This window comes from Brassica napus, chromosome C7 (genome assembly GCF_020379485.1).
Source record: "Brassica napus cultivar Da-Ae chromosome C7, Da-Ae, whole genome shotgun sequence".
Lineage (NCBI taxonomy): Eukaryota > Viridiplantae > Streptophyta > Magnoliopsida > Brassicales > Brassicaceae > Brassica > Brassica napus.
In genome coordinates this window covers 17,754,779-17,779,958 of record NC_063450.1, presented here as the reverse complement: position 1 = coordinate 17,779,958, position 25,180 = coordinate 17,754,779, and the positions used below count along the sequence as shown (strand labels likewise).

The window sequence follows — 25,180 nt, the reverse complement described above, 5'->3', positions numbered from 1 at the left end:
CGGGAGATAGCATCGAAGGGTAGACGAGAATGCATGGACTGATGTCGTATCGACGTTTCGGAAGAGCTCGGTCGCTACGTAGTGACCGAGCGGAATGGACGTTTGGTCGCTACGTAGCGACTGAGCTTTGGATCGAACTCGGTCGCTACGTAGTGACCGAGCGGAGCACGTGTTTGGTCGCTGCGTAGCGATCCTTCTCGAGCTCTTGCCCGATGATTCGCGTTTCTTCCGCAAAGCTTTTCGTAAAGAAGAATCTATTTCGAAAAAGTATTTGTTGAAGAATTTTTCTACGTTTTTCTTCTTCGGGGATTTAGACGTTAACTTCGTCGTAACCGTTTTCGACCCCAACATCCTTTACCTATAGAATTCTTATGAAGCAAGCCTCAATGGTTGTTGCCACCAAGTCATGTTCGAATCCCTTCCTAATAAATCTCTAATAGATATATATATATATATTAATAAATATATTATTTATTTTTATTTTTATTTATTTTTATTTTTTATTTTTTATTTTTTTATCTATCTATATTTCAAAAATAGAGAGAGAGGGAGAGGGTGATAAATCTATCTACACAAGGCTTTACCTTCCAGACTTGTTTGAAGAATCCGATCCCATGTATACCAAGCCCCAAGACAAGCAGTTGTATCAAGTTTAGTGTTGGAGGTCAGCTTTTGTCTTTCAAACAATCTCAGCAAGTGTGAATAGTTGACAGGTTGATCCACTTTAGTATCTTTAGTACTATCTGCAATCAGTAAGTCTAGAATGGTGCTAAAGAGTGGTTAGATAACAAGCAAAAATCTAATAAGTTCATTATCCCCTTCTTGACTCAATAAAACTATTTTAAAAACATTTTGATAAGACTCACGAACACAATAGTATCAGTAAACCTCTCCCCGGACTTAAATTACACTGTCCCCAGTGTACATCTAGTCGGAGTTATGGTAATAAATAAATCATAATTATTCAATTTAACAAGTTAGAACGATATACCTGATCGGATTAAGTGTCGATCGATGGAAAGGAGTTACCATCGGTCGCTACAGGTAATGTACTGTCGATCGATATCGACATGCTCTCATCGGTCGATATGCTAGGCAATCGTCTACTCGGATCTCTTTTTTTTTTTAAATATATATATATTCTAAATAGCTAACTAAACACACAATATTAGTAAACCTCCTCCAGACTTAAACAACACTATCTCTAGTGTTATACAGTCTAAGATTGGTGGGGAAATAAATAATAAGGACAATATTTAACAAGGAAAAACGGTATACCTGACTTTGATGTGAGTGTTGACCAACACAGTTAAGTGGCGATCAATACTCTTGAAGCTCTGTCGATCGACACAGTTAAGTGGTGATCGATCGATGCTAGTGATGCTCTGTCGATCGATGCTGCGCAGCCATCGTCGATCCTTTGCAAACTCGTCTTCCTAGGTTTTTTTTTTTTGACCTGCAATAAATAAAAACTTTAATCAGTAACAATCTAAACTAAACTGAAAGAAATTACCTAATAGTGGGTTGCCTCCCACTCAGCACTTTGTTATGGTCATTTAGCTTGACTTTGGAGATGTGATTTAGTCCGGATGACGATGTGGACTTGCTCCAGAACATTCTCAGTGTCTCTCTTCCTCATTTTGTTGATGCAATTGAGAAAATCTCTTGCAGAAACTTCTCCTTTTTCTCTCAGCTCTGGATCACATGGCACTCTAACTTTGGTAAAAGGTTCAGAACTTCCTCTGCATGCACTCTATACTCAAGACTTCCCTCTTGACATTGCAAAGGGACTAGTGGCAAGAAATCTGCATCTACATTCGTTTTCTTTTTCTTCTTTCTTTTCTTGGTCCTTCCCCCACACTTAGACTTTTCAGTCTCGGGTGTTCGGAAAGTCGGAGGTTGTTGACCGATGCTGAAAGCTTCGTGTCGATCAATTTTGAAGACTGAGAGTCGTCTGATGCTGAAGTCTGATTGTCGGTCGATTCTGAGGACTGGAAGTCGACCGATGCTGCAATTCTAATGTCGACCGACACTGATTCTAGTATTGCGGGCTCGCGATTGAAATCAGTTGTAGGTCCTGGATCTTCAATCATCTCTATGCATGAAATAACCTCCTCACTTTTCTTCTTTTCCATGGGATCATAGAAGACAGTTTCATCAACATTAGTCAGACATATCTTATTTCTCTTAAGATCACAAACTGCCCCCACTGTAGCCATGAAGGCTCTTCCAAAAAGAAGTGGAGATGTCTTGCCTGATTTGATAACCATAGCATGAAAGTCCACAAGGATAATGTATTCCCCTATCTCCACCTTAACATTCTTGATCATGCCTGCTGAGTTTACTCGGGAGCTATCCACGAAAGTGAAACTATCTTTAGAAGGTTCCATCTTCAGTCCTAATAGCTCAGCAGTGTCTATGGCCATGATGCTGACCGTAGATCCAGTATCACATAGGGCGCTTGGTAAATGGTGGGTATGTATAGAGCATGGAATCAGGAACTTTCCAGGATCTTGTTCCTTCTTTAGTGTCCTCTTGGATTTACGGCTGACCTTGTTGAATAGGAGCTCAATATCCTTATCAGTCTCTCTGCTCTCCTTATGAAGAAATTACCTAGTCTATACTTATGATATGCATCCTCGAAATACATTTCCTTAGGAACCCTCTTCACCCTCTTGTGAAATCCTTCAAGTTCCTCTTTGTTAACTTCTCGCCTGAGGTGTTTGGGAATATAGGGTTTCCTAGATTTCACTCTCTTCTCAACTGGAATTTCTTCTTTCGTTGTCTGCTTTCCCATGGCAGGTTCATATCCGTCTGTTTGGTGTCGATCGATACCTGGTAGATGTCGTCGATCGATACCTGGTAGATGTCGTCAATCGACACTCTCAACGAAAGAGGTTTCAGCTAGGGTTTGCTTTTGCTCTGGTGCTTCTGCAGATTGCTGGCTTATCTTCTCTGTTGTCTTCAAGCAAACTAATGTCTGAGATGGATTTCGAGAGGCCTCCAAGCGGTATGCATCAAGATCTGGTAAACGTACTCGGTATGGTATTGGCGGTTGTCGATCGCTGCTCTTCTCTTGTTGTCGATCGATGTTCCCATGTTGTTGTCGATCGATGTTGTCCTTTTTAACGCGAGCTAGGGTGGGAGGATGCGGGTGTCGAGCGGAAAAATCTGAGTTGCTCTGAATTCGAAAAGTTTTGTCCAATCCCAAAAGTGGTGTCGATCGATGCTCGGCTGATGATGTCGATCGATGCTCAGTTGTTGGTGTCGGTCGACACCAGTACGAGCTGCCTATGGACATGCAGCTTTCGACTAGGAAAGCATCTTCTTCCAGTTTTCCTGCTCGAGCACTTCCCCAATGTCATCATCTGAGATGGCATTAACCTGGTGCCTCTCACTTTCCACAGCTTTCCCTTTGACCAGAGCTTCTTGCTTCTTCACAGCTTCTACAGTCTGAGAAACATGGGCGTCTAGCATCATGACATGGGCATCTAAGGTTTCAAGTTTTCCATTCAGCTCTTTGTAGAGAACATCCAACCTCAGATTTAAGTATGCACTCGTCTTCTGCTGAATTTTCAGGACCTTCTCTATCATAGATTCTATCTTTTCTATATAGCCTTGATCCTCATCCTTCTCTACAGCATGTTCTACCAACGAGACTTCATGTACAAAACCAATCTCAGCCTCAACGATCTTGTCACTATCCATTGCCGCTGATTTTATCATGTGCATATCCAGATTTTTGGAACTCGTGCAAGACATCAAGTTCTCAATCAGTCGCTTAGCTTCCTCTGGGGTCCTTGTCTCGAAGTTTTCTTCGCTTTCAGTATCCAGCATCACATGATATCGCACATCAATACCCTTGCAGAATTTCTTCAACAGCTGAATCTCCGTAAAACCATGATGTGGACAGTCCCTTTGGTATCTCCTAAACCTTTCGTAAGAGATTTTGAAAGCTTCTGTAGGTCCCTGAGAGAATGTCCAAATTTTATCTCTCATCTCTTCAGCCCTTGCATCGTCTAAGAATTCAGTCATAAACGTAGTCTTGACATTATTCCATGTAGTGAGAGATCCTGGTGGTAGGCTTCTCAGCCAATTTTTAGCATTCCCAGAGAGAGAATATTTGAACAGCTTGCAGATGATGTAGTCTTTGGTTGCTTCATCCTTCTGGATGCCATACACAAAGTCCTCGAGTGTCTCAATATGATCAGAGGGATTTTCATCAGGAAGACCACGATAAGGGTGCTGCCCCACATGAGAGAAGTGTGTGTGGTGTATCTGAAATCCCTGGATTTCTAGAGGTCGAATCGCAGACCTATTGGTGTAGAACTGACTAGGCCTGGTCAAATCTGCTAACGATCTCTGAAGAGGAACTTTATCCTCGGTGGCAGCAGATGGCTCAAGGATTGCAGTCCCTTGTCCATCTATCTTCTGACCTGCTGCATTATACAGATGACCTCCAGGGTCATGCAGGTCTCCATTCTCATCTCTCTGTAGCACAAGTGTCACGACCATGTCTGCTTTCGGATTGGTATCGACCGATGTTCGAGTTGAACTGTCGATCGTCGCTCTGTCACAAATGTCGATCGACGTAGTAGAGGTAGTGTCGATCGACGTAGTAGAGGTGGTGTCGATCGATGAAGTAGAGGTAGTGTCGATCGATAATGTGTGTTTCTCTTTGCGGATCGAGCGTTCCAAACGTGCTGGGTCTGAGAAGAAAAGTAATTCCTCCTTGCTGCTTCTGGTACTGATAGGCATGTACCTAAAAGAAAAGAAAAAAAATTATGTAAGTAACTATGACAGTAAATAAAACCTAGACTAAACCTATTAATCAAGTCTAATGGCGATCAAAGCTCCCCGGCAACGGCGCCAAATTTGATATCACTCAAATTACCCTAAGGAGTGATTTTACTCTCTCAAATAAGAGGTTCAATTGTAGTACTTAGGGATCGAATCCTCAGAGAGCTAGGGCACACGATAGACTAGAAATCAAGATTAAGTTAGGCAAACAGTTTATAATGCAGTAAATAAATGAAAGCAAGGTGAATAAAGTATTTGTTCGATTGGTTGATTGAGGTTGTAAACAGTTAGGAGAAATAGCTAGACCTAAGGATTTATCAATCAAGAGATTCAAAACTAAAATTCAAGGATGCTAATGGTTTATAGATTCAATTCTAGAACTCGATTTTAATAAGTAAGCAATCCAGCTTTCACATGCAATTGCTAATTAGATGTCTAAGTCCAGTCTCAGCTGTCGCTTGTTGACTTGGAGCGAGTGTCGATCGATGCTATGGCCTGAGCGTCGATCGATACTTCCTCAGACAAGCATTAACGACTTAATCGATTTAGTTCAACTAGATTCCTAGACCAACTCTCGTATGCACCTAGGTATCTAATCCAGCAGAGTTCGGGTTCCGTTAATTGATTGCACTTTCGTGCCTCTCAACTATCCTATGATTCTAGGTTCAAACAATTAGTCACACTGTCGTGCTATTCTAACTATTCCAGATCCTAGTATTACAAATCACCCTGGTGTAGAGATCTATAGATAATCTAGCAATCCTAATTGATTATCAGTTGACATTAAGCTCATGAAATCCCTAAACCTAACAAGATGAATTACTCAGACATGCAAGCAATAACACAAATCATAGTCTGAATAATATAATAAATAAGAAATCAATGGTAAAACCAATGGAGTTCCAATCAATCTCTGAAAGAGAATTGATATTCTCTCCAAACCTAAGAGAAAACTATAGAATAGGATAACAAAAAGCTTGTTGCCGTCAACAATGGCTTAGAAATACATAAATAGGGTTTCTGGTCGTCCATGGGTATTTTGGTAACTTGGTGTGGCTTCTGGGCTTCAAATGGTCTTGAAATATGCTTGGCCCACGTTCTGGCATCACTGTCGATCGACACCAATGCTGTGTCATCGATCGACAGTCCTTCATCTCCTCGACAGCTTCCTCTTGCGAGGCAGACTGACCACTCTTCAGTAAAACGGACATAACTTATGCTAAAGGATGCTGATTGACCTCAAACCGGTGGCATTTGAAAGATAAATCAAAGCGCTATCTTGTATCAAAGTATGGACTCAATCTGACGGTGGGAAGGTCTCCATCCATAGCTAGACATCTGACAAGTCTGTGCAGTTCTGCACCTCAAAAGACTCCAAAATCACCATATTTCTCCAGAACGTACCTGAACCTGTAAATAATCGAAATAAACTCTATATAGTAGTAAATATATATAAAACACCTATAGACCATGGCTAAAAGTGGGTAAAATCCATAGTCTATCACCTACCCAGTCCCTGCTAAGAACTCACGCAAGGATTGCGAAGAGATGAAGTGCAAGAAGATGCTAGAGGAGTTGAATGTCAAGCTATCTCTCATGGACGCAATTCAGATGATTCCTTCAATGTGCAGTCTTGTGAAGAGACTGATCTCTGGGAAGACCTCTGCAGATAGCGATATCATGATGGTCTCAAAAGAATGCAGCGCAGTCCTTCAAAACATGACAGTCAGGAAATTGGAAGATCCTGGAAAATTTGTCCTCTCGGTTCAGATTGGAAAAACAGTTTTCGCTTGTTCATTATGTGATTTAGGTTCTAGTGTGAATCTCATGCCCTACTCAGTTGTAAAACGCATGGGACTAACCAACTTCAAGCCAACCAGGATTTTATTGGTGTTCGCAGACAGATTAGTCAAGTTGCCAGTAGGTGTTCTCGAAGACCTGCAAGTTCAAATAGGCAACAACACTGTTCTGGCGGATTTCGTGGTTCTGGAGCTCGAAGATGAACCAAAAGACCATCTCATTCTGGGTCGACCCTTCTTATGCACAGCTGGTGCAATCATTGATGTGCGCAATGGGAGGATCGATCTCCAACTAGGAGATATTGTGATGAAGTCTGAGATGGACGAGCTGCTCAAACGACCTATGCTAGATGGTCAAAACTTCTTGATTGACGACGAGAACGCCGCATTGACCCCTCAACAAGGGATGATTGAAGAAATCCTAGCGGATGATCCTTTAGAAGTGGCTCTGATACGAGCCGAGTCTGAGCAGAACACGTGCAACGTTGATGCTGATGGGTACGAGAAGATGCTTGATTCGGGTAAAAGCGTTGAGAAGATGGTCGCTTTCCTAAGTCTGGGGGAGACGAGCAATCATGTTCCACCAGAAGGAGCAACTGCTCCTAAATGAGGGAACAAACCGTCCAGCCTGCTCGACGATTCCTGGACCGAACTCAAGGCTCCAAAGATCGAATTAAAGTCCCTCCCAGCGGGACTCATGTATGCGTTTCTTGGACCTAATTCCACATCTCCTGTCATTGTGAACTCTGGCCTCAATAATGCGGAAACTGCTAAACTCTTGTGTGAATTGATAAAATACCGTAAGGCAATAGGGTATTCGTTAGAAGATATTCCTGGTATTTCACCTGATTTATGCATGCATAGAATACATCCAGAAGATTCATCAAGGACTTCTCCAAAATCGCAAGACCACTCACTAGACTGCTCTGCAAGGAGACAAAATTTGAGTTCGATGGCGATGGTTTGGCCGCTTTCCACACAATCAAAGGAGCTCTAGTCAGCGCACCCATTGTGCAACCAGCAGACTGGGAGCTCCCTTTCGAAATAATGACTGAGGCAAGTGACTTTGCGGTTGGAGCAGTGCTCGGCCAACGAAAAGAAAGGAAGCTTCACGTGATCTATTATGCGAGTAGAACACTAGACGAGGCTCAATGTCGCTACGAAACTACAGAGAAGGAACTTCTGGCAATTGTCTTTGCTTTTGAAAAATTCAGATCTTACCTCGTTGGCTCAATGGTGATAGTGCACACGGACCATGCAGCGTTGAGATACTTGCTAACAAAGAAGGATGTGAAACCAAGGCTGCTCCGATGGATCTTATTGCTCCAAGAATTTGACCTAGAAATCAAGGACAAAAAGGGCATCGAGAACGGCTTCGCAGATCACCTCTCCAGAATGAAGATAGATGAAGACACATCCCTCGATGACAGCCTTCCAGTCGAGCACGTATATATTCGATCAGTCTCGGAAGCATCACAGAACAACCAATCCGTCCAGATTGCTCCAGCGTAGATTGCTCCAGCGTACTGGAACACCTTGTTTGTGCGATCAAAAAGCAATACCCCAATCTTCCATGGTTTGCTGAGATTGCTAACTATTTGGCCGCCGAGAAAGAAGCAGTCAAATTCACTTGCAATGATAAACGGAAATTCCTAAGAGGCGCCAAACATTACTATTGGGATGAGCAATACTTGTACCAAAACTGCAAGGATGGAGTATTCCGACGGTGTGTATCAGAGTGAAATTCCAGGAATCCTCTTTCACTGTCATGGCTCCTCTTTTGCAGGGCACTTTGCAACATTTAAAACCGTGTCCAAGATCCTCCAAGCCGGTTTTTGGTGGCCAAAAATGTTCCAAGATGCCCACTCTTACATCTCTAGGTGCGACTCATGTCAGCGCCAAGGGAACATCAGTAAACGGAATGAGTTGCCTCAGAAATTCATCTTGGAAATAGAAGTATTCGATTGTTGGGGGATTGATTTCATGGGACCATTCCCACCATCCTTCAAGAACGAATACATATTGGTAGCAGTTGACTATGTTTCTAAGTGGGTGGAAGCAATAGCCAGTCCCACAAATGACGCAAAGGTGGTGACTAAGATGTTCAAAACCATAATCTTTCCAAGATTTGGGGTACCACGAGTGGTCATCAGTGACGGGGGTAGTCACTTCATCAACAAGATCTTTGCAGGTCTATTGAAGAAGAATGGCGTGAAACACAAGGTAGCCACGCCATATCACCCTCAAATAAGTGGTCAAGTGGAAGTTTCAAATAGAGAGATCAAGAGCATCCTGCAGAAAATAGTCAACACCAGTTGTAAGGATTGGTCACTCAAGTTAGACAACGCTCTCTGGGCTTACAGAACAGCCTACAAAACACCAATCGGGACCACTCCCTACAACCTGGTGTACGGTAAAGCTTGTCACCTGCCGGTTGAGTTGGAGTACAAGGCAGCATGGGCTGTGAAGCTACTCAACTTCGACATCAAACAAGCAGCAGAAAGACGATCCATGCAAATCCACGAGCTGGAAGAAATTAGGCATCTCGCCTATGAAAGCTCAAAATCTACAAGGAGCGAACTAAGGCCTATCTTGACAAGAGGATCATCAGCCGAAACTTTAAGCATAAGGATCAGGTGCTCCTTTTCAACTCTAGGTTATGATTGTTCCCTGGAAAGCTGCGATCAAGATGGTCCGGACCATTCACCATCAAAAAGGTCCGCTCCTACGGAGCTGTTGTGTTGCTAAACAGAAAAGGTGAGGAATTTGTTGTCAATGGTCAACGCCTAAAGCTATATCTTGCGGAGAAAACAATCGCGGAGGGTGAAGAAATTCCCCTAAGCGACCCTTCTTTAGCCTAACAGGCTAACCAAGTCAAGCTAGTGACTTAAACCAAGCGCTTGGTGGGAGGCAACCCACTGGTGAGTGTAAATATTTCTTTTTGATTTTTGTTTTGTGTTTCTTTTAATTTATTTGCAGGATAAAAATCAGAAAAACCCCGAGTTACTCAACCGGAACAGTCTCCGGCTGTTCCTGATTCGGAGCAGCTGCTCCGCAAGGTAAGTTCCTCGGGACCAAAAAAAAAAAAATTAATTAGATTTGAATTAATTTTGTAAAATTGAGGAAAACCCTAGCAAGTGGGAAGTGGGGCACGAAGTGGGGGCCTATAAAAAGGGAACTTTCTCCATCTCTCTCCCACTTCCACCAAAACCGCCTCCTTCATCGCCTCTCTCCATTCCCCTTTAAAACCTTCAACTCTTTAAACTTCTTCAACTTGTTTTGAGATTTTCGGTTTATACTTGCTTAGATTTCGAGTTGTTTGGTTAAACTGCAGGACTCTTCCACCACCAATCGAACGGTAAGAGGCGAAATAACAATGTGATTTTCGGCCAAAAATCTTCTCCTCTTCTTTTCTTTTGCGCTTGAATAGATCAATTTTAGGGTTTTTCTAAATCAAAATCGACCTCTCCTTTTGCTGCTAGGATGGTTAATAGAAGTTGAGTTGAGAATGGCTAAATCGATTAGGATAGATGGAAAGTTATAACCTTTGCGCCACTGTTCTTAAATTACACATGCATCGATTGTTTAGATATGTATCTTGTGATCTATTGAATCGATTTCTGTTGATTGGCGAGTTGATTTAAGTACCTATTCTTCTAAGTGATTGTATCTGGTTTACCATTATCAATCGCTTGTTCTCTCTACATTGGGTTATGGAATAGTTTGGAAAGAGCAACTACAATCGTAAAAGCTTCCATCTTTTCCTACTAAACCCAATCGAATGGTACTAAGCACTTTCCTTTGGTTTTGTTTTGCAGATGAGTCCCAGACGAACCAAGATGGCTTCAAGGATCAAACCACCACACGCCCGAGGAGAACCGGAGGACGACATCGTCTCCCCGACTTACCCGTGGCCACGAGAGGAGGGGACCGAGATCTCCCTCACAGACCCATACATCCCTGCCTCTTCAGAGAAATGATGGGATAAGGAAGCCTCGCGTCGCTACAACTCCTTGCTCAAGATCAACATCCTCCCAACACGATTCGTTGACGCTGGGGCTTTGAATGACTTGGGCCTCCATGAGTATTTGTATGCTGTTCTCCAGGTGCTGGGAATAGCTGATCTCTGCCACATTACTCACCCGCTGTACCCAGATTTGGTGAGACAAGTCCTAGCCACCGTAGAGCTAACCTTCAAGAGGCCCGGCTTCACAATCTTTGAAGAGGCCTCCTTCACTTTCTTTGTGAGCGGCGTCAAGCATTCCATAAGTTTGGAGAAGCTGACCGAGATCTATGAGATATTTGAGGAGTACACTAAGACTTCCTTTCCAAGGAAGTTCCCCCAAGAGCAAGCATTCTGGAAGTTCATCGCTTCAGGGGACTTCAAATCCCGATCAGCCAGTCAATCTCTCATCCGCAACCCTGTTCTGCGGATAGCTGCGAAGGTCCTGAGCAACCTGCTCATCTCAAAGGACCAGACGTCAAAGGTGACACGAGGGGAACTGCAGATGATATTTGCAGGAGTTGAGGACGAGATCAAATCCGCAGACATTGCGATTCCGACCTCTGAGATGAAGACCAGTCCAGGATGTGTGCTTGTTCAGATGTTTGTGGACAAGAAGGCAAGGGTGATTAAGGGTTCTCTGAAGAAGGACCATTATGGGAGTTTGTTCACTCCTCAAATCCGCCACTTGGATCTTGATCTAAGCCCCTATCAGTGTAACAAAACCACGCAGTTCATTGATGTTCCATACCTGATCAACTGCCAGATTCTCCACGGCGAAACGACCTGCAGTTTCATTGGTAAGGACAGGAACTACCTCTACTGCAAGCTGCCTCAACCGAACATCACCTTGCTTGGGGATGTGGTCAACATCTGTTTCGTCCCTGAGCCTCAGTATCTCTGCGCCGAACCAAAATCATCTTACCAGGATGATACTATGGATGAGCCAGAGATTGTAGGCACTGTTGGAGGCGACACTGCGTATGACCTAGGCCCACTTGATGACGACGCTGATGATGCCACTTACCGTCGATTGATGGTGGATTCTCAGCGCAAGAATAATGGTCTCATGAAGAGGATCCTGAAGGCGATCACTAGAGGATGCTTGGGAACTCCGAGCACAGCTGAACCTCGTCGAGAGCAGCCTACACCGAGCAATCATCGACCAGGGAAGGAGCCGGCAGGAACTGCGGGCGGAGAGGAAAAGACTCCATGGGACACTCCACGCAGAAGGAACAGGCGTTCCGCTGGCCAGTCCGAGAGCGATGATACTGACAAGGCAGTCTCCTAGTTCTATCTCCATTGTTATATCCGTTTGAACTATTTATGTTTCCTGCACTTGTTTATTATTTTGGCCTTTTCTTGAATTATTTTCTCACCAGGGATGGTGAGAAGTAAGTCTGGGGGAGGCGCTTATCTGCTTATCTGCTACTAATCGTTTACCATTTGTTTTTATGTTTAGTGTCAGTCCGCTTTGAGTCGTTTTGATGTCATTATCGAGTCAGTCCAAACTTTGTGGGAATCAGGACCTTATTCTATGATGTGTATTAACCACCCTTGTGCTTTAATTCATCTTATTCAGTGACCTTAGCAGAAGCGACAGACGCACATGTGGACCCAGAACACCCTGACATTACATCATCTTGTTCTCCAAAAGCTCTCAGCTTGTCGAGGTTACTCTGGAAAGACTTACTCCATCTAACTTGAACTTATTCTTGACTGCAATTCTTCTTGTTATGGGCATTGGATTAGGGTTTAACGTGATTAACACTCAGGACTTCTTATTCTTTCTATCCATCTTGCTGATCCTGAGTGGCTAGCTCCTCTTTAGTTTGTACCCACCTTGAAACCCTAAATCCTTTGTTCCGCCCTCATGCATTTGTTATTCAGTATCTTATGTACATATATGTGGAAAAGGACCGGAGAGGAAAGGATCGACGCAGTCTCTTACTCGTTGATGCAACATAATTTTCTGCTGAAAAGTAGGCGGAAGCACACAGAGCAACCGCTCCGCCGCCATTGATCTAACAAAAGAGAAGAGAAAAAGAGAAACAAGAATGAATGTGAAGTCAAGAACTCCAGTGGCATGTCGAAAGTACAAATGTTACCTCTTGCTTCGTCACCATCAACTATGTATTCAAAAAAATAAAAAAAATTAGCTTTATGTACTTCAGAATGAGGTGATGAAGGAGGAGAAGATTCCTAAGAAAGACAGACGCCACTGGTAAAATAGAAGGGAGTGTAAAGTGAAGAGATGAGAACCATGCGGATCAGAGCTACTGTTCCTAAAGAATAACAAGCAAAAACGAGTAGAGGCTGTGGACATCAATGGATCTATCATCTCTTGCAATTTTGCGCGATATCCTGCATCCTCTACGAAAATTGGTAACCCCTAAACACTGATTTGCTCCACTTAAACACAAAAATGCACGTTTCATACCTAGACCGTCACCGTATGTAATTCATGTGATAAGAAGCTCACGCCACTCTTAATTGAATGTAAGGAGTTTTTTCTGGAAAGTTTTAACTTTTGCAGGTCTGAGATACAGAGTATGGAGCCGTTTTGAACAGCAGCCAGTGGGGTTCTTGGAAAGGATGTGTTGTTTTAGCTAAACTGCTTGTATGGTTCAAAGATTCGTGGTTATTGTATGGTTGATGAGAATAGGCGAGTTCCCACTCTTTCAAACCTTTCTCTCGGTTCTTGGTACTTGATTTTGTTTGAGGACAAACAAGGATCTAAGTCTGGGGGAGTTGATATATTGTGTTTTTTGCACATTATATGTATGTCTTACTAATAGTTTTCAAGGTTTTATCGAGTCTTTTTAGTCCCTTTGAGTCATTACAGATCTGGAGTTGCATTGGATTAGAGATGGACCAGTTGGAGGGAAAGAGGAGAAAAAGAGTGTGATTTGGAGTTTGTCGCGCAGAACAGTTGAGGGGAGCAACCTGAGTGCATGTTCCAGCGGTAGAGATTTTTAAGGAAATTTCCAAATAATTCGGGATTTGCCCCAGTTTTCCTATTTTTCCCTCTAGCCGGCATGTGACTCCTATACATAGTTTTCTTTTATTTACTTTATGACCAAACTTAGTTTTTACGCAAGAAAGACCTAGAGAGCTTTGTGATTTTGGCGATTGCTACTTGTAAGGGAGAAGGCCTCATCTATTGCCAACTGTTTGAACCGAAAACGGTGTGTTTGTCGGATTCATACAATGAAGAATTTAAAAAATAGATTTCTTAGATTTTTTGGGCTTAAGAGAAATCAACATAGAAATCAAATGGAAAATGAACATCAAAAAGATTTTATTGATCAAAGATTGTATTACATGTATGATTACAAGTGTAAATTAAATCTAAGAATTCAGAAACTATTTGTAAGAAGTGTTCTTAGTCTAAAATAGAGAAGAGAAAATCCCTTGATAAAGAGAGGTGTATCTCTATTTATACAAGGAAGAAGCTAGGGCTTCATAGTAAAATGGGTCTAATTTATTGTCTAATGGGCCTGGAGGGAGGATGTAAATCCACCCCCAACAGGAATGATCCTTGGATCCCGGCCACTCGACCGAGACCAGCAAACAAAAACCTTCAAAACAATTACCCGGACCTTACAGTGGATTCCCTCATTAACTCGGAATCCCGAACATGGAATTTACAGGCAATCAGGGCTTTGGAGGATCCTATTGATGTAAAAATTATTGAAAGTATTCCATTAAGTTGAAATCCGATGGAAGATAGGAATGAATGGCATTTCACTAACAATGGGAAATACTCGGTCCAATCAGGTTATCAAGTGGAACGGGTCTATCCGTCTATCCAGATAAGGAAAAACCGCCAGATTTTTATGGTCCCACCGTGGATATACTAAAAGCATTATGCTAGAAAGTGCGGTGTCCCCCGAAGATAAAACACTTTTTATGGCAAATCCTTTCAGGATGTATAGCGGTAATGAAAAACCTTCAAGCGAGAGGAATACAAGGGGATATATGTTGTGCTCGATGTGGCGATCCAGAGGAATCAATAAATCATGTGTTTTTTGAATGTCCTCCAGCATGTCAAGTGTGGGCATTATCTAAGATACCATCGAATCCTAATATGTTTCCTATTAGTTCTTTGTTTGCTAACATGGATCATCTCTTTTGGAGAGTCAATCCAAAGATGGATGGCCACCAATTTGCATGGATATTATGGTATATATGGAAAGGTCGGAATAACAAAGTGTTTAGCAATCTGGATATTGAACCAAGTGACACACTTAAAATAGCAGAATTGGAATCAGCACTTTGGGCTGAGGCACAGGTAGTCAATGATCAAACGAGGGGGCATCCGGCACAAACCAGATCCACAACAGTAACCTCAGGACGATGGTGCTTCATAGATGGTTCATGGAAAGATAAGGATTTGTTTTCAGGGCAAGGCTGGTACAACACTTTACCGAGTTTTGATGGTTTATTAGGGGCAAGGAATTTAAGGGCATATTTTTCACCTTTTCATTCGGAGGTGGAGGCATTAATTTGGGTTATAGAATGTATGAAGAATTTAAGACAGTTTCAGGTTACGTTTGCAACAGATTGTTCTCAATTGGTGAAGATGGTTTCGAAACCAGAAGAATGACCAGCATTTGAGAGTTACCTGGATGACATTAAGCTTTTAAAAAGAAGCTTTATCAACTCAGACATCGTTCATGTACCACAGACGGAGAACCTACGGGCGGATAGCTTAGCACGCAGTGCTCGCACACAACCGTCTTTCGTCGTTCACATGGATGCGGAGTTACCGATTTGGTTTACAGAGTCAATATGAGTCTGTAAATGTTTGCTGTCAAAAAAATAAAATAAATTTCTTAGCTTTCATCGGATCAAGGGCTGAGAAATAAAGAAGAAACATCGTACCAAATTATACTCAAGAATTAGATAATTCATAGAGTAAATTGAAAAGTCATCGTACGCTGAGCTTCACCTTATAAAACAACATAACAAATATCAAATTTCATAGCATACTACTTATAACAATTTTGGGTTCATTTTTATAGTGTGAAGCAAAGCACTATCATTTTTTTTTTTATCAAATCAAAGCACTATCATATATTTTTTATAGTGTGAAGCAAAGCCTTCGCATACTGTTATACATATATTTATATACAGTATATAAATCCTTCTACTGTTATACATATATTTATATACAGTATATAATCTTTCTTTTAACTTTGCATTAGAAAATTAAAAAATTCAAAATATCTTACCAGACTACATAAAACATTCTGGTATATAAATGTGAAGCAAAGCACTATCATATAAATTGGTATATACTATGTTCTGTGTACTTTAAAAAAAATCATTTTATATGTTCTTCTTGGCGCTTATACATTGAGATATTGTGGAAAAATCATATTATGTACTTTTCAAAATAAACACAAGCAGTGTATGCATCTATGAAACTGATAATATCATTGTCACGACATTAACTTTAATCGGATCAAAACAAACGATGATTAAAGCGTAACATCCCAAATGGTGACATATGGAAAAGACTTAACATAATTGATTTGGCTACATATGTCATCAAAATTGACTTACATTTTCTATCACACCTCCGTTAGAACTCCAGAGTTAAGTGTGCTTGGGCTGGAGTAGTGAAAGGATGGGTGACCTATCAGGAAGTGATTCACGATACCGTGCGAGTGAGGCCAGAACACAGGGAAATGTCGGGTGGTGATTGCATGATCAGTAAACAATGATTTCGAGCCTTTCGAAAAACTAACGGACCGATCGTTGGAACGGGATGGAGCCCACAGACCGAGAGAGCGGACGTGGGTGGCCTATTAGCCGTGGGCGGTCGGGGCGTTACATAAAGCCTCTAATATTAAGTTTTTTTTTTCTAATTTTGACATCGAAATAACAATTTTAAGAAACTAGATACCCGCTTGACCAGCCGAAACAGCTAGCCAACTCGGAGGAGCAAGAGCGTTGATGTACGGTGAGCTTTCTACGCGCGATCGTCCACCTTTGGCAAGGCAGTCAGCACGGACATTCAAAGATCTAGGGATATAAGTTATAGAGAAGTCACTGAAATCAGTAGATAGTGCTTTAATTTCGTCCAACTCTGATGCCAATGCCGGCCAATCTTCTTCATGTTGAATCAGTTTAACAAGCTGCTCACAATCGGACTCGAAACGTACCGCAGTTTCCCCGGCTTTCACCAGTTCTTGCATCGCCCATATCAGGCCTTCAGCTTCGGCGTGTAGGGGTGAAGCAGCAGCTGGTATACCTTGTGCACCGAACAGAGACGGCCCTTCATCCAGCAAAACGAAGCGTACGCCAGCTTTGTCAATGTCATTTATCCATGAAGCGTTAGTTTGACACCTCCACCGATTTAAAATTACTTCTTCCGTCTGCTGCTCCTCAGATTCTAGAATCTCTGTAAATTGTTGAGCAACTGTCCAGCTCTCCGCTTGCTTTATTGCTTGGTGCATTGTGTCTAGAGGCGAGATGTCTTTGTTGTTGAAGACCTTCTCATTTCTCGCTTTCCAAATATACCGTACAATCCATGGGAAAGTGGCCATCACATCTGAGCTCACACCTCCCTTCTTTGCACGCGACAGAAGGAAATCGATGTTTGCATATAGTGACGTACACGGGAAAGCCCCCGGAGAAGTCGTTATGGGGGACAAGGCCCAACACTGTAATACGGGAGGACATTCAAAGACAGTATGGTTTATAGTTTCGCGCTCGGCACCACAACGGATTCAAGTAGATTCTCTGGAGCAATGTCTTCCATGGAGTTGATCTGTTGTCGCTATATAACCTGATATGGCTTGGCATAAGAAGTGCTTTAGCTTTCTCGAGCCTTTTATTTTCCACACTGCTTCTTTGAGAGCCGTGGTATTTGGTTCTGAGACTACGAGAGTTTCGACACTAACACGCAGGTCCTGTGAACCCGAGTAGCCAGACTTGACTGTGTATAATCCATACTTTGTGAAATCCCAACTAAAGCCGTCGGGTCGACATGTTCTACTCACCCGGAGCGAAACTATATGGGAGATGTCCTCTTCTGCAATTAACTCTTTCAACAAGTCTAGGTTTCATGTCTTTGTATCTTCATCAATAAGGTGGTGAACCCGTAGCTCCCCATCACGAGGGATATCAATGTTTTTGGCAGGTCGTGCTGGTTTCGGGAGGAGCCATGGCTCATCCCACACTTAAGTATCATGTTCGTTCCCAATCCTCTTTCGAAGGCCTTGCTGAAGAACCTGTTTTGAGGCTAGGATGGTACACCATCCATAAGAAGGGTTGTTGGCTCTCTCGACCTTCATGGGGCTAGAGTGTCTGTAATAGCATCCTTTAAGTACGCTTGCCAAGAGAGAGTGAGGGTACTTGAGCAGCCTCCACAACTGTTTCGCTAGGAGAGTGAGGTTAAAATCATGAAAGTCCCGGAACCCTAGTCCGCCATTGTTCATCGGCAAGCAGATTTTATCCCAAGCGACCGAATGCAGACCTCTATTATTGAGTTTAGTGCTCCACCAGAACCACGAGACAGCGCTCATTAGGTTCTTTGTTATTCCTTGCGGCAAAAGGTAACAAGACATAACATATGATGGGACCGCCTGTGCTACCGATTTAATCTGAACTTCTTTCCCCCCTTTCGATAGTAGTTTCGTCAACCACGTATTAGCGCGGGCATTCAAACGCTCTCGGACGAAGCTAAACACCTGTTTTTTCGAACCACAAATCTTCTCTGGTAGACCAAGGTACATACCTATTCCACCCTCTAGAGTAATATCCAGCGACCTTTTGAGGTCAGTTTTTGAGGACGCTACCACCTTAGAACCAAACATCACTGAAGATTTTGATTTATTCAGTTGTTGTCCTGAGACGCTTCCGTAGACGTCAATGATTCACATTAATTCTCGGCTTTCTCCTTGCTCTGCTTTGAACGATCTCGCGATCTTAAGTCCAATAATATTCTTTTCTCTTTCCGCATGCTGAGTTTGGGAAATAAGAACTTCAGTACAAAGGATGAAGAGAAACGGTGACAGCGGGTCACCTTGTCGCAGGCCTCGAGATGGGATAATTTTTCCCTTTGCTTCTCCATTGATCAAGACTTGATATGAGACCGAAGATATACAGCGCCTAATCAACTGGAACCATCTTTCATCGAAGCCAATTTTTTCATTAACGTTTCTAGGAAGCTCCATTCCACCCAATCGTACGCTTTGCTCATGTCCGTCTTGATAGCCAAATATTTGTTTTGGCAGCTTGGATTGGATCTCAAGGCATGGAACATTTCTTTTGAAACGAGGATGTTATCCGTAATGAGCCTTCAAGCCACAAAGGCCGATTGAGTTTCTGAGATTAGTTTGGGGAGCACTTTCTTCAGTCAAGATGACAAGTCTTTAGAGATTATTTTGTAGCTTACGTTGCATAGGCTGATAGGGCGGAATTCCGCCATGGACTTAGGTCTCTCCGTCTTTGGAATCAGACATATATTAGTCTGATTCATACGTTCGTCTAGGTCTCCTGTTGTAAAGAAGTCTTGGACTGTAGACACAATATCTTTACCAATGACACTCCAGAAATTTTGATAAAATAAACTTGTCATTCCATCCAGTCCTGGAGCTTTTTCTGGGTGGATCGCAAAGACCGCTTCTTTAATCTCAGTCTCCGATGGTGCACTTAGGAGGGATATATTCATCTCATGTGTAACCTTGGCGGTAATTGATAGACCATGAATTTGACCCACTTTTACCCATGGTTTATGAGTGTTTTAACTATTAATTATTATATTATAGTATATTTAGTATATTTCTAGTATCAGGAGTGATTTGGAGATAAGTGATGATTTTGGAGCATTTGGAAATATTGGGAGCAAGCACCCGAGATGACAATCGAGCTCGACCATCGGTCGATATTGAAGAGGAATAATCGATCGATGTTCATATCTTGACATCGATCGACAGCGAAGCGCGCAGAAAGCCCGTTTGGTCACAGCCGACTTTAAGCCCAAGTCTTCACCAATTTACAAGATTACCCCTGACGAGTTTTAACCTAATTATATAAGTTTTGCCAACATGTTAGAGGCAAACTGTGCTTTCTTTTTTTACTATTTTCACAGCAAAGGTTTTCTAGGATTTTGATAGATTGGAGAGAAGATCCAAAGTTATATTTGTGATTGGAACTCCATTAATATCTATTTACCTTCCTAATGAAGTTTTCATACTTTATTGCTGTTATGAATTGCTTAGCCATGTCTTAGTAGTTCTCTTGTTAGATTTTAGGGTCTAAATAGGTTAGGAGGGATTAGCCCCAACTATAGATTGTTAAGTTGTGATGTTAATCATTAGGATTGTCATTAATGTCTGATTTTAAATTAGCTACCTAGAACTTGCCCTAGGATTGTTAGATGTAAGCGATAGCTTTAATCACATCTGGAAACCATTCTAATTGAGCTAAGTTTCTTGCTAGAGTATGGCGAGAGCTGATCTAGTGAGCTTAGTAAGCACATTCAACCCGCACATTAACGCTAGACCAATAGCGTCGATCGATATTTAAATAGAATAATCAGTAGACGTTTCGAATAGTGAATCGATCGATATTCATATAGAATCATCGATTGATTTATTTTGTTTTTGGCACATTATATGTATGTTTTACTAATAGTTTTCAAGGTTTTATCGAGTCTTTTTAGTCCCCTTCGAGCCATAACAGGTCTAGAATTGCATTGGATGGGAAATGGACCAGCTAGAAGAAAAGAAGAGAGAAAAGTATGATTTGGAGTCTTTTGCGCGGAACAGCCAAGCAGAGCAGCCTGAGTGCATGTTCCAGCGACAGAGAATAAAAAGGAAGTTTCCAATTATTTCGGGATTTGCCCTAGATTTCCTATTTCTTTCCTATAGCCGCCTGTGGCTCCTATATATATAGTTTCCTATTTATTATTTTAGACCTACCTTAGTTTTTTACGCAAGAAAAGACATGAGAGCTTTGATTTTAGCGATTGCTACTTATAAGGGAGAAGACCTCATCTATCTCATAGAGAAGATTATCCTGAACCCTCTGATTTCTTTGATATATTATATGCAGTATTATTCATAAATCATGCTTCTATGTTTTTGTGTTATGTTTGAGTAGTCACCGAGTTAGTTTAGGGTTCTACGGTGTTGGATTCGTAAACTGAGCATAGATAAGTCATCTTAAGATTGTCTACATTCATATATGTTCTTATTGCTTGCATTAAACCGATCACTTAGTGCATGAATTAGGGTTAATCGATTTAGCTCACCGTTGATTGATAACTTGATATGATTTGAATGAGCTTTGCATCCCTAGTCAGCGAGAGTAGATATTAGGGTGTAGTGTGAACACATCGGACTTGATCTCTAAGGCTTGCTGTCGCGTCTTGATCCAAACGAGAGTTTAGGCATCAAGACCGACCTGCAAAGGAATCGATACCACGAGAGTGGGTTAATTTAACTTGAGTGATCCGAGTTTAGACTTTTTATAAACTGAACTTGAATAATTGCTTGGTTCACGAACTCCTTGCCTGAAAAGAAACCCTAGACTAGCGCTTTTAATCAATTCGAAAACAACCTAATCTTGTTACTTGTTCCTTACGTTATTTACATGTTTTCAAACCCCTACTTCGTTTTAGCTTAATTCTGATCCCATAAAGATAAAGTGTGAACTGGTCCTCTAGAATTGAATCTAAACATATTACAACTACACTGTTAACTTGACAGTAAATAAAGAACCAATTTTAATGTATCAAGTTTTGGCGCCGTTGCGACGGGTACCAAGTTTTTACCTTTATTTTTTGGTTATTAATTTAGTCTAAAACTTCTAACTTGTTTAAATCCTTTTTTCAGATTAAAGACCCAAGTACATGACCAGTAGACATACTCGGAGCAATACACAAGGGGATTTAATTTCGCTTACAAACCAGGAACTCGCAAGCTTAGAAAGAACTAACCGTCAACAAAAATCAATCACTGCAACAATGGCCGACTTCGGCACTCCAGAACAAATGGCCGCGTCTATGCAACAGATGCAATAGCAGATGCAACAGATGCAAGAGTTACAGCAAACAATCGCAGCACAGCAACTGGCTGCGCAGCAGGAACCACCTGTCCCAATTGGTGAAAGAAACCTACCGCGTAACATCCCTGCTACACGCTCTGCTATCGGTCCACCACCATGTCAAAGGGCAAACTTTGAGATAAAACCCGGCATGATCAATCTTGTCAAGAGAAAAATGTTCCATGGACTGTCAGCTGAGATACCGATGGAACACATTGAAGCTTTTGAAGAGATATGCAGTTTCACTTGTGCAAACGGCGTTCCACCCGACTACATCAAATGCATGATTTTCCCATTCTCTCTAGCAGACAAGGCTTCACGATGGCTTAAGTCATTACCTACAGGTTCCCTAACTTCTTGGGAACAGGTTAGAGCAGCTTTCTTGGGACACTTCTACACGAAAGCCAAAACAGCTGCCCTAAGGAACAAGATTTCCTCCTTCAAGCAACTCGCTAGTGAACCTTTCAACGAAGCTTGGGAACGGTTCAATGATACCCTCAGAGAGTGTCCTCATCATGGGTTCGACGATGACCATGTTCTAGGAATCTTCTACGATGGAGTGGAATGGGAGTTCCGCAATGCTCTAAATGCAGCGAGCAATGGAGATTTCATGACTCAAACCACAGAAGGAGCTCACGCGCAAATAGAGAACATGGCAGCTAGTTCATCCAACAAAAACGAGCAGACTGACAGCTCCAAGAAGGTGAACAGCATGGACACTAGGAAGATTGATGACCTCGCCGCTAAGGTTGATCTGCTGCTCAAGAACAATCAGAATCAGATCTATGTCATGGAAGAAACCAATCTGAAACCAGGTACTACAGATGCGGCGGCAGAAACCGAGACATCGAAAGAAGATCAGCAAGAGGTCAGTTACGTCAATGGGCAGGGCTGGCAGTTCAAGAACTACCATCCAAATCCTAATGTTTGGAACAATCCGCATCTGTTCTCATACAAGACCAGTCCAGACAACCCCAACGACAGATCTCAGGGAAATTGTGAGAACCGAAATTCACACCGTCGAGTTTTGTTAATCGGAGGAAAGCCAAGTTAACCTAGCCTTCCCTGAAGGTCCCGGTTATCTGCTGGGCCACACACAACACAATCAATATGAAAAATTCGAAAGTAATAAATCGTAAAAGAGCAAAAAGGGAACAAAGAGATCTTATTTCCGAATTCGCGTTTGAGCATGAACAACTTGTAAGATCCTAGGCCACGAGAGCTGTCGGTATGTTCGCTAGTCTAGCCACTTAAGTTCTAACCTAGTCGAGTTGCAGCTCGGTAGTAAAAACGGAAAAAAGCCTAAATTTCTCTAAGTATTAAGTTTGCTCTTAGAATGCTCTCTCTCTTCTCTTCGTCCTAGGTCCTCCTTATATACTCCTCCTTAGGTCGGTTTACCTCTTCTCGAGCCTGATTTGTCGCGAAGTGGGCATTTCCATATTTCCTTCTTCTTTGTGATTATCTTCGGAAATTTGACATTTATCTCTTCCCGCGGATGCAATATCCGTCATACCAGTTTTTTGGGTTCAAGTCTTTTGGGACCAAAGATGGGCCGTTGTCCACAATTTGGACCCTCTTTGGGCCGTATCGAGACTTAAGCGTTTTTACGATTTTACTCGCGAAGTAGCCGTTGGTATAGGCATGGTTCTTCCAACGGAACCCTGTTTCTTCGCATAGCCGAGGCAGTTGGTGTTAAGTTAACCGTAACCTGCTCTACTACGAAGAATAGGAAACTGTTTGAGAGACATAACCTTCCCAATTTCCCAAATACTTTGGACGATGTTTTTTAGACGGAACATTGGTGTCATATCCACGGACCCGAAGACTGAGTTACGGAAACTTCGAACGAAGATGCATGGTCATGGGATGGGACCGGGCTCGGAATGGTCCACGGAGAATTGGCCGCACTCGCCAGGTGAGCCGATCCGTGGCACGATCGAGCGAGCCGACCGGCAACACGGCCGTGCTCGCCGAGCGAGCTGGCCCATGTCACGGCCGTGCTCGCCGGGCGAGCTGGCTCGTGTCACGGCCGAGCTTGCCGGGCGATCCGTTTTGACTGTTCGTTTTCTCGGCTTTTGAAGTTTTTACCGAGATTCGGTTTTTCTAAGGACTTTCGGACATCGATTCCGCCGTGACCGATTTTGACCCCAACAGTTAGCTTCCCAGCTAGATAGGATCCGTGGACCTGGGTGTTAGGTCCTAGCTTGCGGTATGGTCTGTTCTAGGTGGAATTAGACGTAATCGTTTGTCGAAAGATTGAAGGTGAATAGAAAAAAAAATTGTATAAGTAAGGGAAGTAAGTTTTTCAAATTCTTTACTCACTTCTTCCCTTAAGAAAAGATTTCTTCAAGATAGAAATTTTTTCTCCAAGATCTCTCTTTGCTCAAAGAAAAGGTTTCAGAAGGAGGTCGGAGAACAGAACCGGAGACAGGCTGAGCTCCATTCTCGGGCCCTTGTCCGTGCGGAGAGGAGAGGAAAGAAAACGATTGTCGCCGAAATGAAGCGGAGGGCTGCTTTGTTTGCCACCGAATTCGAGAGCTTTAAGGATGCTCAAGAATTCGTGGGCAATTTTCACGAGTGCTGTGGCTCGGTTGCTACCCTCTACAAGTCACAGAACGAGGACTTCTCTTTTCCTGCCGAGGTCGCCGAGATGTCGGGTCTTATGAACGGGTGTGCCCATGCCGAATCCTAGGTTCCTCCGATCGAAGGAAGGGTCCGACAGCTTTCGGATTCCATCGAGGTCTTGGAGGACACGGTGGAAGCGGGAACCGGTGTCGGTGATGAAGGTGCCGGAGTCGCGGACGGAGAGATGGACCAGCCTGTGAGCTCGTTCGGAGTCTCCTTGTCCGGGTTCTTCAACTTTGAGCTTTGAGGATTGTTGGGATTATTTCCCTTAGTTTTATTTCGAGGTTTGATTTATCTAGGCCGAGTGTGGCCGTATTTAATTTATGTGTGTTATGGCCTTGCGAGGCTATGTGAACTATGTGTTTGAGACCGGCCGTTTGGTGGCTTTGAGTCCTAGCCGTTTTTTGCGGCTTCTATATATATGATGAATGCTCGATGTGGGAACCGAAATTCGCATTGTCGATTTCCGTTTAAATAAGGAAACTAGGAAAAACCTAATTTCCCAGAGGTCCCGGATATATTGCTAATACCACACGCCAAGCAATCAGAACACAATAATGACAACGATAAAGTATAAGAAATCGAAAAGAGAGCAAAGTAGATCTTATTCCGAATTCGCGTTTGAGCGTTACAACAAGGTAAGAGCCTGGGCTACGAGAGCTGTCGGCGAGATTCCTAGTTCTAAAACCCTAAGACGGCAATAACCTAGTTGAGTCGCAGATCGAATAACAAAAACGGAAATATGTCTAAATCGCTCTAAGTGCTAAGTTTGCTGTGAAAAGTCCTCTTCCATGCCTCTCGCCTAGGACTCCTTATATACTGGCTCCAAGGTTGGTTTATGCTTTTCCCCTTCTGCCCTTAAGCTGCCAGAGCATAAAAATGGAGATAT

The 25,180-nt window shown here is 42.6% G+C and overlaps 2 protein-coding genes, 1 non-coding gene and 1 pseudogene across 3 annotated transcripts; 2 read left to right on the top strand and 2 right to left on the bottom strand.

Annotated features, from left to right (window-relative positions):
- Positions 1-1,811: 1,811 nt before the first annotated feature.
- LOC106407748 lies at positions 1,812-2,426 on the bottom strand. Its single transcript, XM_013848617.1, has one exon. The coding sequence runs from the start codon at positions 2,424-2,426 to the stop codon at positions 1,812-1,814; it is 615 nt and encodes a 204-aa protein (XP_013704071.1).
- A 3,922-nt stretch (positions 2,427-6,348) lies between these two features.
- On the top strand, positions 6,349-7,209 carry LOC106407746. Its single transcript, XM_013848615.1, has one exon. It carries the CDS (start codon positions 6,349-6,351, stop codon positions 7,207-7,209), a length of 861 nt encoding a protein of 286 aa, XP_013704069.1.
- Positions 7,210-7,646: 437 nt separating this feature from the next.
- Positions 7,647-25,180, top strand: part of LOC125590458 — a 124,120-nt pseudogene continuing 106,586 nt past the window's right edge.
- LOC125590896 lies at positions 22,082-22,188 on the bottom strand. Its single transcript, XR_007326898.1, has one exon. It is a non-coding gene; the product is annotated as a small nucleolar RNA R71 (small nucleolar RNA).

Bases quoted from the DNA above. Each gene is read 5' to 3' on its own strand.
- LOC106407746 (XM_013848615.1), top strand. From the start codon at position 6,349: ATGAAGTGCAAGAAGATGCTAGAGGAGTTGAATGTCAAGCTATCTCTC.
- LOC106407748 (XM_013848617.1), bottom strand. From the start codon at position 2,426: ATGGCCATAGACACTGCTGAGCTATTAGGACTGAAGATGGAACCTTCT.